The 19,263-nt window shown below is 43.7% G+C and overlaps 1 protein-coding gene across 2 annotated transcripts in view; it reads right to left on the reverse strand.

Annotated features, from left to right (window-relative positions):
• Window positions 1–4,500: 4,500 nt before the first annotated feature.
• The window catches only part of MGLL (monoglyceride lipase), a 48,887-nt gene continuing 34,124 nt past the window's right edge, over window positions 4,501–19,263 (reverse strand). For both annotated transcript variants that reach the window (XM_069968732.1, XM_069968733.1), the window contains 5 exons: window positions 17,726–17,862; window positions 16,527–16,637; window positions 15,659–15,748; window positions 13,903–14,118; window positions 4,501–5,686 (listed from right to left, as the gene is read on the reverse strand). In XM_069968732.1, the coding sequence (XP_069824833.1) occupies window positions 5,540–5,686; window positions 13,903–14,118; window positions 15,659–15,748; window positions 16,527–16,637; window positions 17,726–17,862 (701 nt within the window). In that variant the 3' untranslated portion in view covers window positions 4,501–5,539. The remainder of the gene's footprint in view (window positions 5,687–13,902; window positions 14,119–15,658; window positions 15,749–16,526; window positions 16,638–17,725; window positions 17,863–19,263) is intronic.

Here is a 19,263-nt window from a genome sequence, read left to right on the forward strand (position 1 = left end):
GGGAAAGACGAATAAGCCACTGCCAAGCACTAGTTAGTGGCTTGTCGCCCTTGTGAACAAAGAATTGGGCATGTTGAATTTTAACTTGCCCATTTGTTTGCTTCCCTGAAAGATGCCAAACATTTTACACATACACATTAGATAGATGCCCTAATTGGCAAGTTTAGCTGACAATGTGTATAGCCATCTTACAGGGAACGTGTCCCATTGAAAATGCAGTTATATTTACAGGCATTATGCTATGGAACAGAACTGAGAAGATTGATATATAGTTTGTGTGGAAAGGTCCACTTGGTCAGTTGTTGTTCATTCTGGGCTAAGTAGTCAAGTGGGCGGAACTGTTTAGTGATTGACAGATCTCTCTTTATGCACATTTATGCACATATAGCTGTCAATCACTGAGTAGGACAACCTATATTACTACTAAGCCCAGGGCAATAGATTACATGAGCAAATGACAAGTTATCTTAAAACTTTTTGCACATCAGTCTTCTCAGCAGTTCCTTCTCCACAACATCATGTCTTCAGACTGGACTAAAGTTGGTTTTTACCTTCAGATAGGAAATAAAATTTTCTACATATTATTATACTTCTTTTTTTAAGTTTATGTTCCAGGAACCTGACAATAGAATGCAGGGTTATGTCACCTAGAGATGGTGCCTAGGAATGTATCGCTGAAGCTGGCAGTTCATGGTCTCCTCACAATGGGGTATAATGTATAGTGGTGCTGACTCATATAACAGAGCCTGGTTATAGATGCCAGAACAGCTGTGTTGTTGTGTTCTGGTTCAGGAGAAAGCAGATACATGTTAATGAAGAGAATTTACATTTTAACTGCTGCACTGAATACATTTCACAGCTTGTACAAAGTATCGCTCTTGGTTACGGTGACACAGAAAGCCTCCGATAGCAGCTGCAGCAGGTTGCCGCTTACCACAATGAGGTGAAGCTGTGCGCTTTTCATTTTAAAGATCTGGGCCAGCTCTGGGCACTTCAAGGAAAACTCCTGCCATACCGGAATACTCAGGATATATTGCTAATATCAATGTATAAAAGAAGATCTATAAATTATGCCCAGTGGAGCAGCTATAGCAGACACAGGGGTTGCAGCTGCAACCAGGCCCATAAATCTGGGGCTCTCAGAGGTCTTTTACCATGTTACGGGCAACTGCTTATTTCTGACCTGCTAAAACTCAGCTCTTCTCCCCATGAACAAAAGGAAATATATATAGACCATGGGGGAGATTTATCAAACATGGGGGGGGGGGGGGAGATTTATCAAACGTGGTGTAAAGTGAAACTGGCTCAGTTGCCCCTAGCAACCAATCAGATTCCACCTTTTATTAATCACAGACTCTTTGGAAAATGAAAGGTGGAATCTGGTTGCTAGGGGCAACTGCGCCAGTTTCACTTTACACTATGTTTGATAAATCTCCCCCCATGTTCACACATTGTATGAACATCGGCCATTGTTTGACCCAGCAGGGTCAAACAACAGCCGATGTCTGAGATGTTCACCTGGCCAATACTGTAGTATTGTCTGGAGAAACATCACTTTATTTGAATTAGAATGTGGGCACATTCAGGCACTCCAATTAGCCATAGCCCACAATGTAAAGTACGTCCGGGAGCCATACTTTACACTGTGAGCAAAGACTATCTTGTATGGCCACTGTTCACTGAATAGACCTGTCAATTATTTTGTGTATACAGCATGTATACATTACGGCCGTTGTTCAATACACTCTAATGTAATTGCACACTCTCAATAAACAACGGCCATTGTTGCAACCTGTAATAACGGACGATGTTTATTGTAAAAATACAGTGTTTGTACATGGCCATACAGTGTATATATTTATTGGAGATAGCAATATCTATAAGACAATAGAAGGAGGGGACAAGCTGAGCTTTTGCAGCAGGGCCCAGGAATCTTTAGTTACGCTACTGATTATACCAGCTGTAAATTATTTAATTATGTATAATAGGCTCAGGTTATGCCAGCATGGTCCATATCACACTGTACAATATGATGTATGACTTATAGCAGGTGAACATATAATACTGTATATACCAGAAGATACTCGGGTTATACAAGAATGGCCCATATCACTTTATACAAGATGATGTATAACTTATACCAACTGTACACATATAACTGTATAACAGAAGATTATACCAGCATGGTCCATATAACTACATACAAGTAGATGTATAACTTATACCAACTATGGGTACATAATTCTATACCAGACTATAACCAGGTTATACCAGCATGGTCCATATCACTATATAAAAATATACTGCCATACCATAAGATTCTCAGGTTATATTGCCAATATCACTATATATAAGATATATTAAGTTATACTGGTTGTAATTAGATAATTATCAGTATACCAAGGTTATACCAACATGGTCCATAAGACTGTACACATGAATTATAAATTGTATAATCATGTATTAGGAGATGACCAGGTTATACAAGCAGGGTCCATAACAGTACATACAAGAAGATTGTTAAGCAGTACCTGTCACTACAAATAACATTTGACATGTCATCAGACATGTCAAAAGTTATTGAACACAGCAGGTCTCACTGCTGAGACCCGCTCTGATTAGAAGATATAGCCATGGAGAGATCGCTGCAGTGTGATCCACTCTCCGGCCAGCCGTGCATTGCAATTTTCAATGAAAATTTATGAGAAAATATTGAATGAGCAGCCGGCTAGGAGTGGATCGTACTGCCTCAATATCTCCATGGCTGTATCTCATGGCAGTGAGACCTGCTGTGTTCAACAACTTTTGACATGTCTGATGACATGTCAAAAGTTATTTCAAGTGACAGTGCCCATTTAAATTTGATAAAAACACGACAGAATTCGGGGTCTAACAGTCAGAATTTATTTAGACAGAACCTCAGTGTTGCTACCGAGTAACATTTATAAAAAAATGACATATATTGTGCCTTTTATTTTATTACAAAGTGCAATAACGTTTATAGAAATCTCCGGGGTTGCAGAACAGACCATTATAGAGACATGTTTGTTAAGTTTTCAAAACAGTGGTAAAATACCCTGTCCTTTCCTATGCAGGAATAATTTAGAGTAAACAGCGACATATTTATCGTTCTCTCTATCTGTTTGAAGCTGGTGAGGAACTATAAGTCCCAGTATGTCGTGCATGCTTTGTCTTCCAGAGAATGATGGGGCTTGTAGTCCCATTAAGTACACATATCAAGACATTGTAATTTTGCAGAAGTACATTCAGAAAAGGTTCTGCATAAATCCAGCTTTAAAGAGAATGTGGCCATGCTACAGCTATGGAGCTAAAATAGTATTCCTAAAATCCTAGGTAATTTACTAGGAAAACATTGCTGTTTTGTGGACTATTAAGAGTAGTCCTGTGTAGCGCAAGAGGATTCTTGGAATGTTTAAATACATCTTAAAGGAGCAGCTGATGAGAAACATCCAGTCACACCTAAAGCTGCATTCAAAATTCTGCTGGCCACCTCTGTGATGCAGTTCATTGTGGGGGGTTATTTCTCTCAACATCAGATTACTTGTATAGTTCCAGGTGCAAACACAACAAACCGTAGCCTGTAAAAAATAGAGCGCCCATGAGCAGTCAGAATCCTAGATGCAATTTTGGTTGTGAACGAAGATTATACAACTATGGAACTGCTTATATTTTTAAATCATTTAGTTTATTTTTTAGTTTTATTATTATCATTACTTTTAAATAAAATATCTTCATCGGAGTCAGAGCCCAGTATTCCTGATCCAGAGCTTTAAATACCTAATCCACAACCACACTAATATAAATAGTGTTACATTCAGAGAGGACATTCATTTTAAGGGGTTGATACTGAAGTGTTACTGGCTAGAAAGCTGTAGGCCTTATGGAATCATCAATGGAGTAACTATTAGGAGTGCAAAGGTACCAGTCATGATGGTAGTACAAGATGGGGAGGTCCTGTTTAAAGAGACTCTGTACCCACAATCTGACCCCCGTAACCACTTGTACCTTTGGATAGCTGCTTTGAATCCAAGATCTGTCCTGCGGTCCTTTCGGCAGGTGATGCAGTTATTGTCCTAAAAAAATACTTTTAAACTTAAAGCCCGTGCCAAATGGGAGTATCTGTGCCCTAACTTTGCACAACCTCTCTGTCCCTCCTCCCCACCCTCTTCATCATTAGGAATGCTCCAGGCAGATTGCCCTCTATTCCTTACCTGTGGCAGCCCGGCACATGGGCTGGATCACTAAGGACCTGTGCAATGAAGAGGGTGGGGAGGAGGGATGGAGGGGTGGTGCAAAGTTAGGGCACAGATACTCCCGTTTGCCACGGGCTAAAAGTTTTAAAGTATTTTATTAGGACAATAACTGCATCACCTGCTGAATGGACCCCAGGACAGATTATGGATTAAAAGCAGCTATCCAAAGGTACAAGTGTTTTTTTTTTTTTTTTTTTTTTTGGGGGGGGGGGGGGGGGGGGGGGCGGGTCAGATTGTGGGTACAGAGTCGCTTTAAGATTTTGCCTTGACAGCCCAAGAGCTTAAGGTAACACCTCTTGGCAGCTTTGGATCTCCATGCTCTTGCAGGTTCCCAGCAAAGTAACATTAAAGATGACTGCCAAGAGAAAATATGGCAGCTGAGCACCAGCTCTGGATCCATTTTTGTTGGCCACAGTATGGGGTGAATGCAAGATCTTTTTGTTTTTCCCTGCCAGAGTAATTGTTAAACGCTTTACCACCAGGAATCCCCAATATGCATTGCCCCACAAACATGAGTAGACCGAGGAAACGTTACATATTGTTAGTGGATAGCAGGCAAAAAGGCCACAAATTCACATTTCTAGAATGTAAAAAATAATCTAAAAAAAACTACTGGAACCATTCCGGCAGTAAATATATTAACATATTAAATATTGTATTATATTGTGTAATAAAATCTATTAAAACCAGGGCTGGGGGCTATTTACAGAGGTTCCTTCACATACACAACAGGATTCTCATTCCTAAAACACCAAGTCAATATAATGGTTCATATTGCTTTGTGCTTGCCGGAGAAGAGTCCAGTAGGCTTGTATTCTCGGTCTTCAAGGTCCATGATAAACTAGAGTGAATCCTTCATCCACAGGAATCCATCAGGATAGCTCCAGGAAAAGTGGACGCAACTTGTAAAATTATTGCTGAGAATGTTAATGCCCAAATCCTGCAGAGGCAACAGTCTTCGCAGTGCAGGGACGGCCTACATGTCCTTGAGAATGTTGGCGCTTTTCTTGTGCTTTCTCTAAATTCTAAAAAGTATTATAGTTGAAGTAAGGAAGTTTCCCATGAGTTCCTTCATATCGAGAAGTTCTGCTGGAGGACATTAGGTAGGAATTATACTTGGGCTCGGCTGGGTGGTGCAAAAGTTTGCTTGGAAGTGGGACAGGTGAATCTTGGGCTGTGGTAAGGTCAGCAGAAAGAAGACCATATTGGCTGGAGGCTTATTTTGAAGGAAACTGACTTCCGTGATGCATTCTCGGAGGACGTTCCTAAGTACTGTGAGTAGGAGTTGTACTGGATGGAGCAGCTCCTGTAGATTCTAACCTTTGAAGGATCCATCTCTCAATTTCTTGGAACACAGAAGTAGTCACCTCAGGCAGTTCTTTGTGCAAAGCATGGAATCCTTTATCATAGATCTGTAAAAGGAACAGAAATATTTAACATTCTCATGACTCTATGACGAAGAAAATTATAAGTGGCCCCTTAGTTGAGAATTACAAATAAATATGCCTATTATTGGTCTGCCAAGTTATCTTTCCCTTAAGGGCTGTACTGCCATTAACATTGACGTAAAATATTATCTCTAAAATGCTTTGCTCTCTTTACATGGTGCCAGTTAGGTGTTATACATGTTATCTTCTCAAATCACATTCAATATAAGTTCAGATTTTTCCTTTACTAGAGAAGACATGCTTTAAGAGCTATTCCCATCACCTAAACTTTTGTAAGGTCATGGGGAATGCAAAAAGAAGTTTAGTAGTTTAGTAGCCCCTTTCTCCCTCCAAACTGTTGACAACACATTGCCTAGGTTCCCAAAAACTGCTGTCAGCTCTGAGAGTGATTCCATCATATCTGACCTCAGCCCCAGCTCTACATTTGCCTGATAAAAATGAAGGACACTAGATATTCCCAGCACAGGGTTACAAGATGGAAGTATTCCCCACCTCCTCATGCTTTAAATGTGGAGTTCTTGAGGCAGACCTCACACACTGCTTGTGGCACTGTCCAACCATAGTTCTGGAACGTTTTGCCAAAACACATCTGGTGAACTTTGTGCCCTATAATGCTCAGTGGGGTATATTCGGATAGATAGACCCTAAACAATTCAAATGTGAGTGAGGGCCAGAAAACTTTTCCATCTATAGTCAGCTGCAGCCCGGAAGGCAACCCTACAATTGTAGATATCTCCACAACCACCGTCACATAATATTTCTAGAAAAGCTTTTATATCTAGTAGTATATATATGGTTTATTAAGGTTATTCTGTCTGATGTGAACCTGTTGTTTATTTGGTTGTTTTTCTACAGTTTATGTTGAGCTTATCACTTTATTCTTTTTCAAACTAGATCGAGCTTGACGTACTAAGCTCTATATTTCATTATATAAAAATGTTTGTGATGTTTTTATAAAGCAAAAACTCAATAAAAACTATTTTAAAATGAAGGACAACATGTTGGATTTTGGCTGATATGCAAAACCCCAAGCTCCTGCAGCTGCTTCAGCATCTGGATTCTATCAGAGAAAGACATGAAAACTTCTTGCAAGGTGCTGGGGACTGTGGCTGTAGAATCCCAGATAAGCACAAATGGCTCAAGCGTTATATTAATTTATATTCACATTAAATTATCTGACTTGGAATTGCCATTCTGCTTTTTGGGAGTTCTGAGTGGCAGACAAGCATAGACAATGAATGATACTTCCCTCTGTTCCTTACAATGTCAGATTTGCCGATCAGGGGGTGTGTTTATATGAAAACAGGTTGACAACTTTTATAAAAATAAAGCATAAAGGGATATTACACCGAGAGAAAAACAAGCTAGATTTTTCAGAATCGCCCTCAGCTGGTGTTCTGGTCACTAGAGATGAGCGAACTTTTCAAACCTGGAGGCCAGTGACGGCCCAGCAGTAGCCAAGATGGAGGCCAGGGCAGAAGCTGCAGTAGCCAACATGGAGGCCAGTGAAGGCCCAGCAGTAGCCAAGATGGAGGCCAGGGCAGGAGTAGCGGTTGTAATGGGGTGACATGAGCAGCAGAAGCAGAATAATGAGGTCCATGGACAGCCGAGAAGCAGGGCAGCAGGAATGGTGGAATGACCAGTAACATGGGGGTCAGGCAGGAGCAGCAGTAGCCAACATGGAGGCAAGGCAGGAGCAACAGTAGTCAACATGGAGGTCAGGCAGGAGCAGCAATAGTCAACATGGAGGCCAGGCAGGAGCAGCAGTAGTCAACATGGAGGCCAGGCAGGAGCAGCAGTAGCCAACATGGAGGCCAGGCAGGAGCAACAGTAGTCAACATGGAGGCCAGGCAGGAGCAGCAATAGTCAACATGGAGGCCAGGCAGGAGCAGCAGTAGCCAACACTGAGGCCAGTACAGGAGCAGCAGTAGTCAACATGGAGGCAAGGGCAGGCACACCAGTAGTCAACCTGGATGCCAGTTAAGGCCCAGCAGTAGCCAACATAGAGACAAGGGCAGACACACCAGTAGTCAACCTGGATACCAGTTAAGGCCCAGCAGTAGCCAACAAGGAGGCAAGGGCAGGCACAGCAGTAGTCAACATGGATGCCAGTTAAGGCCCAGCAGTAGCCAACATGGAGCCAAGGGCAGGAGAAACAGTAGTCAAAATGGAGGCCAGGCAGGAGCAACAGTAGCCAACATGGAGGCCAGGCAGGAGCAGCAGTAGCCAACATGGAGGCCAGTACAGGAGCAGCAGTAGTCAACATGGAGGCAAGGGCAGGCACACCAGTAGTCAACCTGGATGCCAGTTAAGGCCCAGCATTGGCCAACATGGAGGCAAGGGCAGGCACACCAGTAGTCAACCTGGATGCCAGTTAAGGCCCAGCAGTAGCCAACAAGGAGGTAAGGGCAGGCACACCAGTAGTCAACCTGGATGCCAGTTAAGGCCCAGCAGTAGCCAACAAGGAGGCAAGGGCAGGCACAGCAGTAGTCAACATGGATGCCAGTTAAGGCCCAGCAGTAGCCAACATGGAGCCAAGGGCAGGAGCAACAGTAGTCAACATGGAGGCCAGGCAGGAGCAACAGTAGCCAACATGGAGGCCAGGCAGGAGCAGCAGTAGCCAACATGGAGGCCAGTACAGGAGCAGCAGTAGTCAACATGGAGGCCAGTGAAGGCACACCAGTAGTCAACATGGATGCCAGTTAAGGCACAGAAGTAGACAACATGGAGGCAAGGGCAGGCACAGCAGTAGTCAAGATGAAGGCCAGTGAAGGCCCAGCAGTAGCCAATATGGAGGCCAGTGAAGGCCCAGCAGTAGCCAAGATAGAGGCCAGGGCAGGAGTAGCAGTTGTAATGGGGTGACATGAGCAGCAGAAGCAGAATAATGAGGTCCATGGACAGGCGAGAGGTAGCAGGACAGCAGGAATGGTGGAATGACCAGTAAGGTCTAGTTCCCATATAGGACATAATAGATGCAGAAAAGGTCCTACATCTTGGTGACAACAGGACCAAATCCTACTCTGTGGTATCAGGAGCAGGTGTCACAAAGTCCTTATCTATCCATGTGGCGTTCATTTTGATGAAAGTCAGACGCTCCACACTATCACAGGACAATCTGGTTCTCCTGGGACTGACAATATGACCTGCTGCGCTGAAAATTCGCTCGGATGACACACTGCTGGCCGGACAGGAGAGAATGTCCAAAGCAAATTCAGCGAGTGGCCAGACATCTAATTTTCCCACCCAGTAGTCCAGGGGTTCCGGCACATTAGGTGGCAACTTAGGGTCCAAAAACACCTGGACTTGCTGTTTGAGGTGTGCCCCCATGTCCTGCTGCTGTGCGGGTGCTCCCGTTACCCCGGCCTGTGGCTGCATGAAAGCGTGCATCATGGACATCAGGCTCAGACTGGTGCCGCTGCTCATGCCACCCAAGCTGCTAGAGGAGGATGTGGAGGAGGCAGCGCTGCTGGTGTGGCCCTGGTGGGAATGGCTTGAATGAGAGCGCCGTGTTCCAAAGGCTGACACTAACTGTGCATCCAGCTCCTCTCTATAATAATTCACTTTTTCCTCCCATTGGGAAGGGTGAATGAATTCACACAGCTTGTTGCGATACCATGGGTCCAGTAACTCGTCCCGTTGACGAATCCTTTGCAAGCGTGGGTCAGCCCGAAAGCATATCAACATGTGCTTAGCCATTTCCACCAGGGAGTGGGAAGGAGTCCCCACCTCCGTCTCCACAGCATACTGCCAATGGGTACTGCCTCCATCCTCCTCATAGCCCTGCATATCCTCCTCTGGCTCCCCTATGGTCTGGCAGGAAGGCTCATCTCCTTCTCCTCCACCCATCTCCCCTAAGAGTTCCTGTGCATTCAGGTCCTCCTCCTCCTCAACTTCATCTCCCTCCTCTTCCGCCAAGCCTTCCTCCAACGACCCAGGCTGCGACAGTGGCAAGACCTCTTCCCTCTCGCCACTGAGTTGCATCAGCATCAGCTCCAGTACATGAAGCATGGGTATGATGGCGCTCAGTCCTGTGTCTTGCCCACTGACCAGAAAGGCGGTCTCCTCAAAGGGTCGTAGCATGCGGCAGGTGTCACGCATGAGCTGCCACTGGCCCAACTCCAGGTTACACAAGGACATCGCCGTGTCCACCTGCATCAAGAGGAAATCAGTCAAGGCCTTCCTCTGCTCATAGAGCCGGTCCAGCATGTGGAGGGTGGAGTTCCACCGTGTGGCTACATCGCAAATGAGACGATGGTTGGGAAGACCATTCCTCTGCTGCAGGTCGAGGAGGATGTTGTGATAGCGACTTGAATGGCTGAAATGGTTACACAGCTTTCAAGCCATTAACAGCACAGTTTGTTAATGGGATGAAGACTTTAGAAAGTGTGTAACTATTAGGTTTAAAACATGTGCCATACACGGGGTGTGCCTCATACCTCCTCGACGCAGCGCGGAGAGAATGTTGCTCCCATTGTCACTCACCACCGTCCCAACTTTAAGATGGCGTGGAGTCAGTCACGAGAGGATTTCCGTCTCGAGCAGGCGGTGCAGCTTTTCTCCTGTGTGTCTCCTTGACAGCGTTACACCTCCGTGCTACACCCAAGTGGTACAAGGGAGGAACACTGGCGGTTGAGGAGGTTTTGGACCTACTGGAGGAGGTGGAGGACCGCAAAACAGGAACCCTGCTGTGACAACGGGGTGGTGTCATCGCCTTTCCCTTGCCAAGTTGCTGGGGGTCCGCCGGCCATATTACGTTTAGCCACTGAGCAGTAATGGACATATACTGCCCTTGCCCGTAATTACAGCTCCAGATGTCTGTGGTTAAATGTACATGTCTGCTTACTGAATGGCTCAGCGAGTCAGCAACCTTTTTCGCAAACATAGCTATACATGGCCGGGATAGCTGTGTTGGAAAAGTAGTGTCGACTCGGCAGAGCCTGGAGCACCAGCAATTTGGCCAGGTGGGTGTTCAGCTTGACTGCTGCGGGATTGCTGGGTGCATATGTCTTCCTCCGGTATAGGGACTCCATGATGCCAGGCTGCCTACTGCTAGCAACACAGGGGCCACCAGCCGAATAAGGGAGTGAAGCCACACTCCCTTCCACAGAGGAGCTCTGACTCTATGAAAGGCCCCCCTGACTACTGCTGCTTCCTGCTGCTGTTAACAGCGGGTCTGCCTGGGCCTGCTGTGACCCACTATCACCCCGTTTCTCCCAGGCGGAAAGGTGGTGGCGCTTCATATGGGCAGCCATGGCGCTGGTGCCAGGATGGCAGCTCTTGCCTCTTTCAATGCGCCTGTCACACAGGCGACAGATGACCACATAGGTATCTTCCGGGCACTTTTTTAAAAACTGCCACACAGGCGAGGTGTACAGTCTAGTACCGACAGGCTGCAAGAATGGACGGGCCCTGCCGATACTAGGACCTGCAGTGGAGGAGGTTTCACCAGTGTTCATTTGCTTGTCCCGGCTACGCTTCCGACTTGTTAGTTGACTACTGCTGCCTGTCTGCTTTTTAGTTGTGGTGGGCCTGCTGGCGGACGGATTCCCAGTTGACGAGTCCGTCAAATAAGCCAAATTCTGCCGTGGATCCCATGTAACATCCGATGTAGCATCATCCTGTTCCAGAATGATGCTATCATCCTCATCAGGCTCCTGCCCAGCCCTCTCTCGTCTACTGCCTACTGCTCTCCTGCCAGGCCTAACATGGGCCTGCTCTGATATCGCCTCCGACACAGCTATGCCCTACACATGATTGTCCCTTGTCTCTTCCCCCACGTGCTCATCATCATCAAAGAGCAGTTTGCTGCTCATAGACGCCAACAGTTCCCTTGCAGGCGGCGGGTCAAAAGTTAGCGGGATGTTGCTGAGGATGTCAGATGGAGGACGTGGGGGAATTGCTGCGTGCCCGTGCCAAGTCAGGGTCATGTCCGAGGTACCCACAGATACCTGGCTGTCTCACTACTCATCCTTGTGGACGTCGAAGTGTGAGCCAGCCACTCCAGGACTGTGGAATTAGATGTGTGGACACGACCCTGGTGTGACAAAGGAAGCTCAGGCCTGCCACTGGACCCTCTTCCTGCGCAACTTCCTCTTATGCCCCTTGAGCCAGACTCTCTGCCCTGCCCTCTGCCTGAAACGCTTTGACGGTTGTGATATACACACTATCAGAAGGGTCCAAGTATAGAAATTGTCTATATATATATATATATATATATATATATATATATATATAGCACTTTTTTAAAGACTTTTACGCTATACACCTGCACCAGGTATTTCTGTCTCTCAGGATAAGACGGATGTGATATACACACTATCAGAAGGGTCCAAGTATAGAAATTGTCTATATATATAGCACTTTTTTAAAGAATTTTATGCTATACACCTGCACCAGGTAATTCTGTCTCTCAGGATAAGACGGATGTGATATACACACTATCAGAAGGGTCCAAGTATAGAAATTGTCTATATATATAGCACTTTTTTAAAGACTTTTATGCTATACACCTGCACCAGGTAATTCTGTCTCTCAGGATAAGACGGATGTGATATACACACTATCAGAAGGGTCCAAGTATAGAAATTGTCTATATATATAGCACTTTTTTAAGACTTTTATGCTATACACCTGCACCAGGTATTTTTGTCTCTTAGGATAAGACGGATGTGATATACACACTATCAGAAGGGTCCAAGTATAGAAATTGTCTATATATATAGCACTTTTTTAAAGATTTTTATCCTATACACCTGCACCAGGTATTTTTGTCTCTCAGGATAAGACAGATGTGATATACACACTATCAGAACTATAGGACTTGTATATCTGTACAGCACGTTTTTGTTCCGTGCACTCTTTGCTGTCCTATGCCTAATCTATCTATCTTTCGCCATCTCTATATTTCTCTCTCAATCACTAGATGTTTCTCCTCTCCGATTTCCTAATCTTCCCTTTCCTTTGCTACAATATCTTCTCAGTAGTCTGTAGTACACAACAGCAGCAGCAGCCCCAGCAGCGTTTTGATAATCACGAGCGTTGTGCACTGCAGCCAGTAACAACCTCCTTCCTCTCTCTGTGCAGACTGCTTGGTGCGGTCATGTGACCGCTCCTCTTAAAGCAATACCGACGTCACACAGGGGATGGACTAGTGCAAGATCCCTGCTGATTGGATGTGTTCCAGGCATCATGGGAAAGCACTTTTCCTGCCCGGAACACTTCCTGCTTTCTAGAATGGCAGCTGCCTTTTTAGAAAGCAAGAAAAAAAAAAAAATCAGAGCGTATTTCCAAAAATCCGAATCCGATCGGACTCGGATTTTTGGAAAAATCCGAACCGGATCCCATACTGGCCGAACCGGTTCGCTCATCTCTACTATTCACCACTGTTCCTAGCTTCCTCTAGGGTGTTGGTCTGATGGAAATGAAAACACAGAAAAGCTCTGTCCACACAATGGTGAAATTGAGTGGATGGCCGCCATATAACGGTAAATAACTTCCATTATTTCAATACAACAGCCGTTGTTTTAAAATAACAGCAAATATTTGCCATTAAATGACGGCCATCCACTTAATTACAACATTATGTGAACAGAGCCTTTCTGTGTTTTCAATCCACTCCTTGTTTTGGTTGCTATACAGCCTCAAAAATACAGCCTCAAATATACGTAGTGTGAACCCAGCCCAAAGGAAGAAACACGTGGGCATGCTTTCCATTTTATTTTTTAAGCACCTCCACTAAATTTGAAAAAATCCCCACTGGTATACCCTTTAAATCAACTTAAAAATTATGCAGCTTCCTACTTTTCTGTGTCTCAAGTTTTCTCCATTTCAAGATCTCAGTTTCAGTAAATCTCCTTTGGGACTCTAGACTGATACAAATTACTGTATTTATACTATACATATTACTAGCCATAGCCTTTGCTTTAGTATATGTTCACACATGTTGGAGTTTCGTTGCCTTAAAGAAATGGAAAACGGTTATACAAAAAATTAAATGAATGATTGCTGCAACTGAATGACAGAGTAATGCAATGTGAATGCATGTGTGAACACATTTAAATTGTGGGTCCCCTGATGATAACAGCTGATAGTGAGGAGTACAAGCAGACATACTTGCCTCTACCAACTTAAGCCCAGTCTCCACATAAATTCAGAAATAAATGGTGACATCATCTCTTTACCTTTAGTGTTTTGTCCTCACTAAGAATGGTGTCCATCATAAACTGGGAGCCCCTGATATCACACAGCTTGTCTGCGGTGCCATGAAGAAGTAAAAGAGGAAACTTGAAATGAGGAAGAGCTTTCTCTACCCGCGCTGTGGCATTGAGTAGCTGAACTCCAAAGGAGACCTTCATCCCTCCATGGTAAACCAAAGGGTCAGTGGCATATGACTCCACCTGGGGGGGGGAACAGCTTCAATTAGCTCTCTTTATTCTATGTATACTATTATACATACATGCATTGCAGTCACATGCATTGGCATGGCCTGGGGTGGGGTTTGCAAATTTTTGCGCACATAGGAATATAAAGCGAATGGCTATATGTACAATGTGTCATTGTCACTCAGTACTTATGGGATCCTAATGTTAAAATATTATTTTATTTTGCTTACATTACAAACCATGAGAAAATCCTGTGTAAACCCCTAGTGAGCGTCGATACATAAACTGTATGCACTGTCACTGTCTTACTTTCAATAGCCGGGTTGGGTGGGGGGATGATGCTACTGTCTACACTTATATGACACCGATGCAATCAGTGAGGTACCCAGTACCTTCGGCCTCACCTCCATATTGATACCCTGCATTTTACAGATTTCAAAATACCCTGACAGATATTAGACACACAATTTAGACTTGGCTACGGATCAGTTTAGCGTTTCAGCGCAGGTGAGAGCAGAACAAAGTGAACACATTAACAGCTGCCACACTTGGTTAGTCATAAAACAGACACGGCTGTCAGCTGCTTCACAGCCATGGAATGACTCCTCCAGAATTTCAGGCAACTGCTGACCAGAAAGTGACCCGAGACATCAAGAAGGACAGAACTGACTTCAAGGATTTGACTTTTATTTAGTGAAATTATAAAATCAGCAGAAATGTTAACCGATAACTAGCTCATAGGGTGTTAATGCCAGCGTATCTAAGCCTATCATGTATGATACCCTCTGCTGAACTGTGTTTATATATTGAGTGGTGCAATGGAAAGACAGACACTCAGTATCTATGGAGGGAGTTAGACTGTAAAATATGAATGAAGATGTATAATTTAGAGCCAGATGACCTTTTTAACCCCTTGTACCACTTACTGCAGCGGAAACTGGAATAGACTGACCCATTTTAGTTTGCCTTCCTGTATAATAACTATGAGAAACATTATAACAACTGCTGCACACGGAAAGTGGGGTATTATCTATTCTCTATTCTACAGGCCTGGTGTACATCACAGGTGATCCATTTACAGCACTGTACGCTTAAAGCAGTCGAAAGAGTCACATAAGGACTAGAGATGAGCGAACCTCGAGGAGTCCATCCGAACCCGAACTTTTGGCATTTGATTAGTGGTGGCTGCTGAAGTTGGATAAAGCCCTAAGGCTATGTGGAAAACATGGATATAGTCATTGGCTGTATCCATGTTTTCCAGACAACCTTAGAGCTTTATCCAAGCTCAGCAGCCCCCGCTAATCAAATGCTGAACGTTCGGGTTCGGATGGACTCGAACCCGAACCCGGTACGCTCATCTCTAATAAGGACACTTGATCAGCTGTCAGTTGCTGCACCATGTATAAATGGTCAGGAAATTATGATGTAAGCAATATACATATAACACATTGATTTGGTGCATTCTGTGGCAAGTCTTGTTATGATTTTTTATTTAGGCTAAAAAAAAACATAGCCATATCATGAAACAACGGCAAACAGAACATAACATACTCACCTCCTGCTTATTCCGGGTCACAGAATTAGGGTCAATGCTGCCGAGTGACAAGTTGGGCAGAACATGGTTCAGAATTTTTGCTGCAAACACCTGTCAAGGAAATATATACATATAAGTTGTTATGTCCACATCCTAGAAGTTTCTACCACTTTTTCCCACTAACAAATAATAAACCATGGGGCTGCTAGCCATGTTTACAGGGGGCATAGCCTATTAGATATTGTACAGGATTAGAAAATCATAGCTTCTTTCTTCCAAAACAACACTACACCGGTTCAGGGGTTGTGTCTGGTTTTGCAGTTTAGAACCACTAAACACCTGCTGAGCTGCAGTACCACAAACAACCTGGTGTGGGGCTATTTAAAAAAAAAATATATAAAAAGCAGACATGTTTTATCTGGACAACTTCAGCTTCAAACAAACATGGTATAGCTGCATTTTTTTCTTCTGTATTTCTACTGGCCTGGCCACATTTCTGACAACCCGAACTGCCAGTCAGGGTCATAAGACGCCCGGTTAGGTCACAACTTATGGCTGTAAAATTGGTGCAAAAGTGTAGTCATGTTATACCCTAAAGGACAGAGCTGACATGTTTGCTGATACGACATATGTCATTAAGTAGGGAGCTGTTAAGAAGTGAGGTCTTCCACTCTAGGGAGGCTCATGTATTACATGAAAGGTCATTTGTCTGAATAGCCACCATGTAAAATCATCTGTTGGCTGGGGGGTCTTAACTAAAGAAGTTGTCTGTAATAAGACAATTCCTTTAGGAATTCTACAGAATTCATGGTACAGAGGACTTTTAATATGGGGGTAGACCGCTGCCCTTTTGTTTATATATTATAAGGACCACTGAAAAGGGACTTACCTTAAATGATGTGGCTGATTCTGGATTTGGTAAAACCAATGGGGAAATCAAGATGAGACCAGAAAACTCTGCTGGACGCTCATTGGCCATTAAAATGCTAATAGCACCACCCTGAAAGAAAGTAAACACACATGAATCCATATGATAAAGCGTGTGTATGAGACACCATGAATCAATCTGGACTAGTAGACACATACAGAATCTGTTCTGAACGAGTAATAAAATGTGGTGTCGTAAATAATGAGAGGGCACTAAACCCTTTTACAGTAGAATAGCTTGAAGTGACAGCCGTCCACTAACTTTACATATCTGCTTGACATATCTTCTAGGCACCAGGGTCAGGATGTAACTGCCCATGTGAAAAGGGGCCTAAAAGGATTCAATAGGAATTTAGAAACATGGAAGATTGTCGGCAGAAAAAGACCACTTGGTCCATCTAGTCTGCCCTTTTAGTATTTCCTTTCTTAGTATATTAGGATATATGTTTATCCTAGGCAGGTTTAAATTCTGTTATTGTAGTTGTTCCAAGTTGTTGTTTCAAATTTGCCAATACATGAATACAGATGACTAGTTCAGGAACCTAGGAAAGTTGAGTAACCACTCAGATGACATGACTGGTAGCCACACAGGTTTCCCAGAAGCACACAAGATACTTGAAGGCTTATATATACAAGTGTTTTTGTAAATATACAACTAAGCATATATGTGACAGATGGGTCAATGTATGTATGCAGGCTGGTAATGTCTCAACTGTATTATAGGGTCACTTAGTAGAATTCCATAGAGCATTTCAGGTACAGGTGGCCTCAGATAGGGCTAAAACAAAACTCAAGTCCAAGGCATTATTCACGACCGATCACCCCCTCATTATTAATTAATAGACGTGCTGGAGCTTTTATGTTTAAAATTTTATAAGAGCACTGCAGCTCCCTTACCCCAAGTGCAGACAGACATTAGAATCCTCATAGGGCAGATGAAAAGGAAGATGAAGGAGTGACCATGTCTAGTTTCTTCAAAATACTAACGTTTTTTCAGATTTCTTATTATCAATAAATACAAAATATTTACAGATTGGCTGAAAACCTGCCCTGTACTAGTCCAGCTCACACCACAACAGGGCTTATTACAAGGCTATGCACTAGTGTGAGTAGCACAAGTATAAGGGTATATACTGTTACCGTAGTTTGTAGGGGTCTTACCATGGAGTGTCCGCAGATAAACATAGGTAGGTCTGGAAAGGCTTTCCTCACCAGGTCGACATGCTGCAGGCAGTCCCTGACATAAATCTGGAAATCAGATACAATCATCCGCTCCCCTTCGCTCTGACCATGCCCAACTGGATAGGAAAGAAAAGTAAAAAGATTAAATTAATAATAATAAAAACATAAAAAAAGCATTTCTCTAAATACAATAAAATTCCTAGAAAATATAAGCTCCCGAGATAAAGGTATTCTTTGTATTGGTTATCCTAAAATCATGACCTGTTGGTGGTCCTTGAGGAGTGGAGTTGGGGAACACTGCCCTAGATGAATATTCCTGTGTCACTGGGTTGGCACTAGATATATTTATGTTCTTTGGCAACACTCTTTGGACAATGGGTGCTCGGTCAACCTCACCCTTGGCTTGTGTCCAGCATGTTTGCACTTTAGACCTTGTGGGTTGGTGTATCTGGTAGGCCAAAATAGTGGTAATCTGGCATAGAACATTAGAGGATACTTGACAGCTTTTAAAAAGTGACATCAAGGAGAAAACGAGAAGTGTGATAAGCATGCTGTGTAAACTTTTTCACAAGTTATCACAGTCTTAAATCAATGAAGAGCAGACTCTCCAAATAAATCCTGCTTCAGACCTCCAAACACAGACCAAGACTAGTCCTTAGAGCAGATCTACTCCCGACCAGACTGTAGATACTCACCTCTCCTTGTTTCTGCAGGCTGCAGTCCCCTTCATTGTCTGACAAGAGTGAAGAGGACAGCAGGAGAGAAGAAGTGAGTATGTGCAGTCAGGATGAGGTGCCCAGGAGACTTGATTTTTCTGAAGGGCCTCACTAACATTTTGGAAGAGTTTACAGAGTTTGTACATTAAACTCAGTAATAAAGCTCCTACATTCTCCCTGGCAGCTTGGTATGAGAAAACCTGAACGCTGGTCACAATAAATGGAAATTAAGACATTAACAAACGCAGCGTTTTGCGCAGTCTCTAGTTTTCCTTTGGATCTGGGGTTGATAAAAACACAGCATTGCGGCTACAGTACATGATATACAACAGCACAACGTTATGTTAAGTAAACCCAGTTACAGCTAATTTTCTCATTTTTAGTTTTTGATGAAAGTTTTGACAACTTCTGTAAATATTCAGTGGTAAAGCTTACACCTGCAAAATCTATAAAGAGAGATGATAAGTATGTGCTAATTAATACGCAGCGCCCGCTCAGGGCATAGACAGCAAATCAGCCACCAGTTATAACTCTCTCCATAGGAATGATGGTGACATCAATGATAACACAGATATCCTATTCTATATAGAAATCACAGTTATATAAGTCACTAAATGGCACATCATTATGCTGTGTTATATTCCTGCTTCTCTATCATCCCAGAGGAGAGAACATTTCCATTCAAGACGCTTGGTGACAACCCCACAGGGAATTTTAGTGGCAGCCACTGGGGGAAAAGCTAAAAGAACAAAGGTAACACGTGGCTTGGCGCCTAAGGGGGGCCCCCAAAGACCTCTGTGA

This window comes from Dendropsophus ebraccatus, chromosome 4 (genome assembly GCF_027789765.1).
Source record: "Dendropsophus ebraccatus isolate aDenEbr1 chromosome 4, aDenEbr1.pat, whole genome shotgun sequence".
NCBI lineage: Eukaryota > Metazoa > Chordata > Amphibia > Anura > Hylidae > Dendropsophus > Dendropsophus ebraccatus.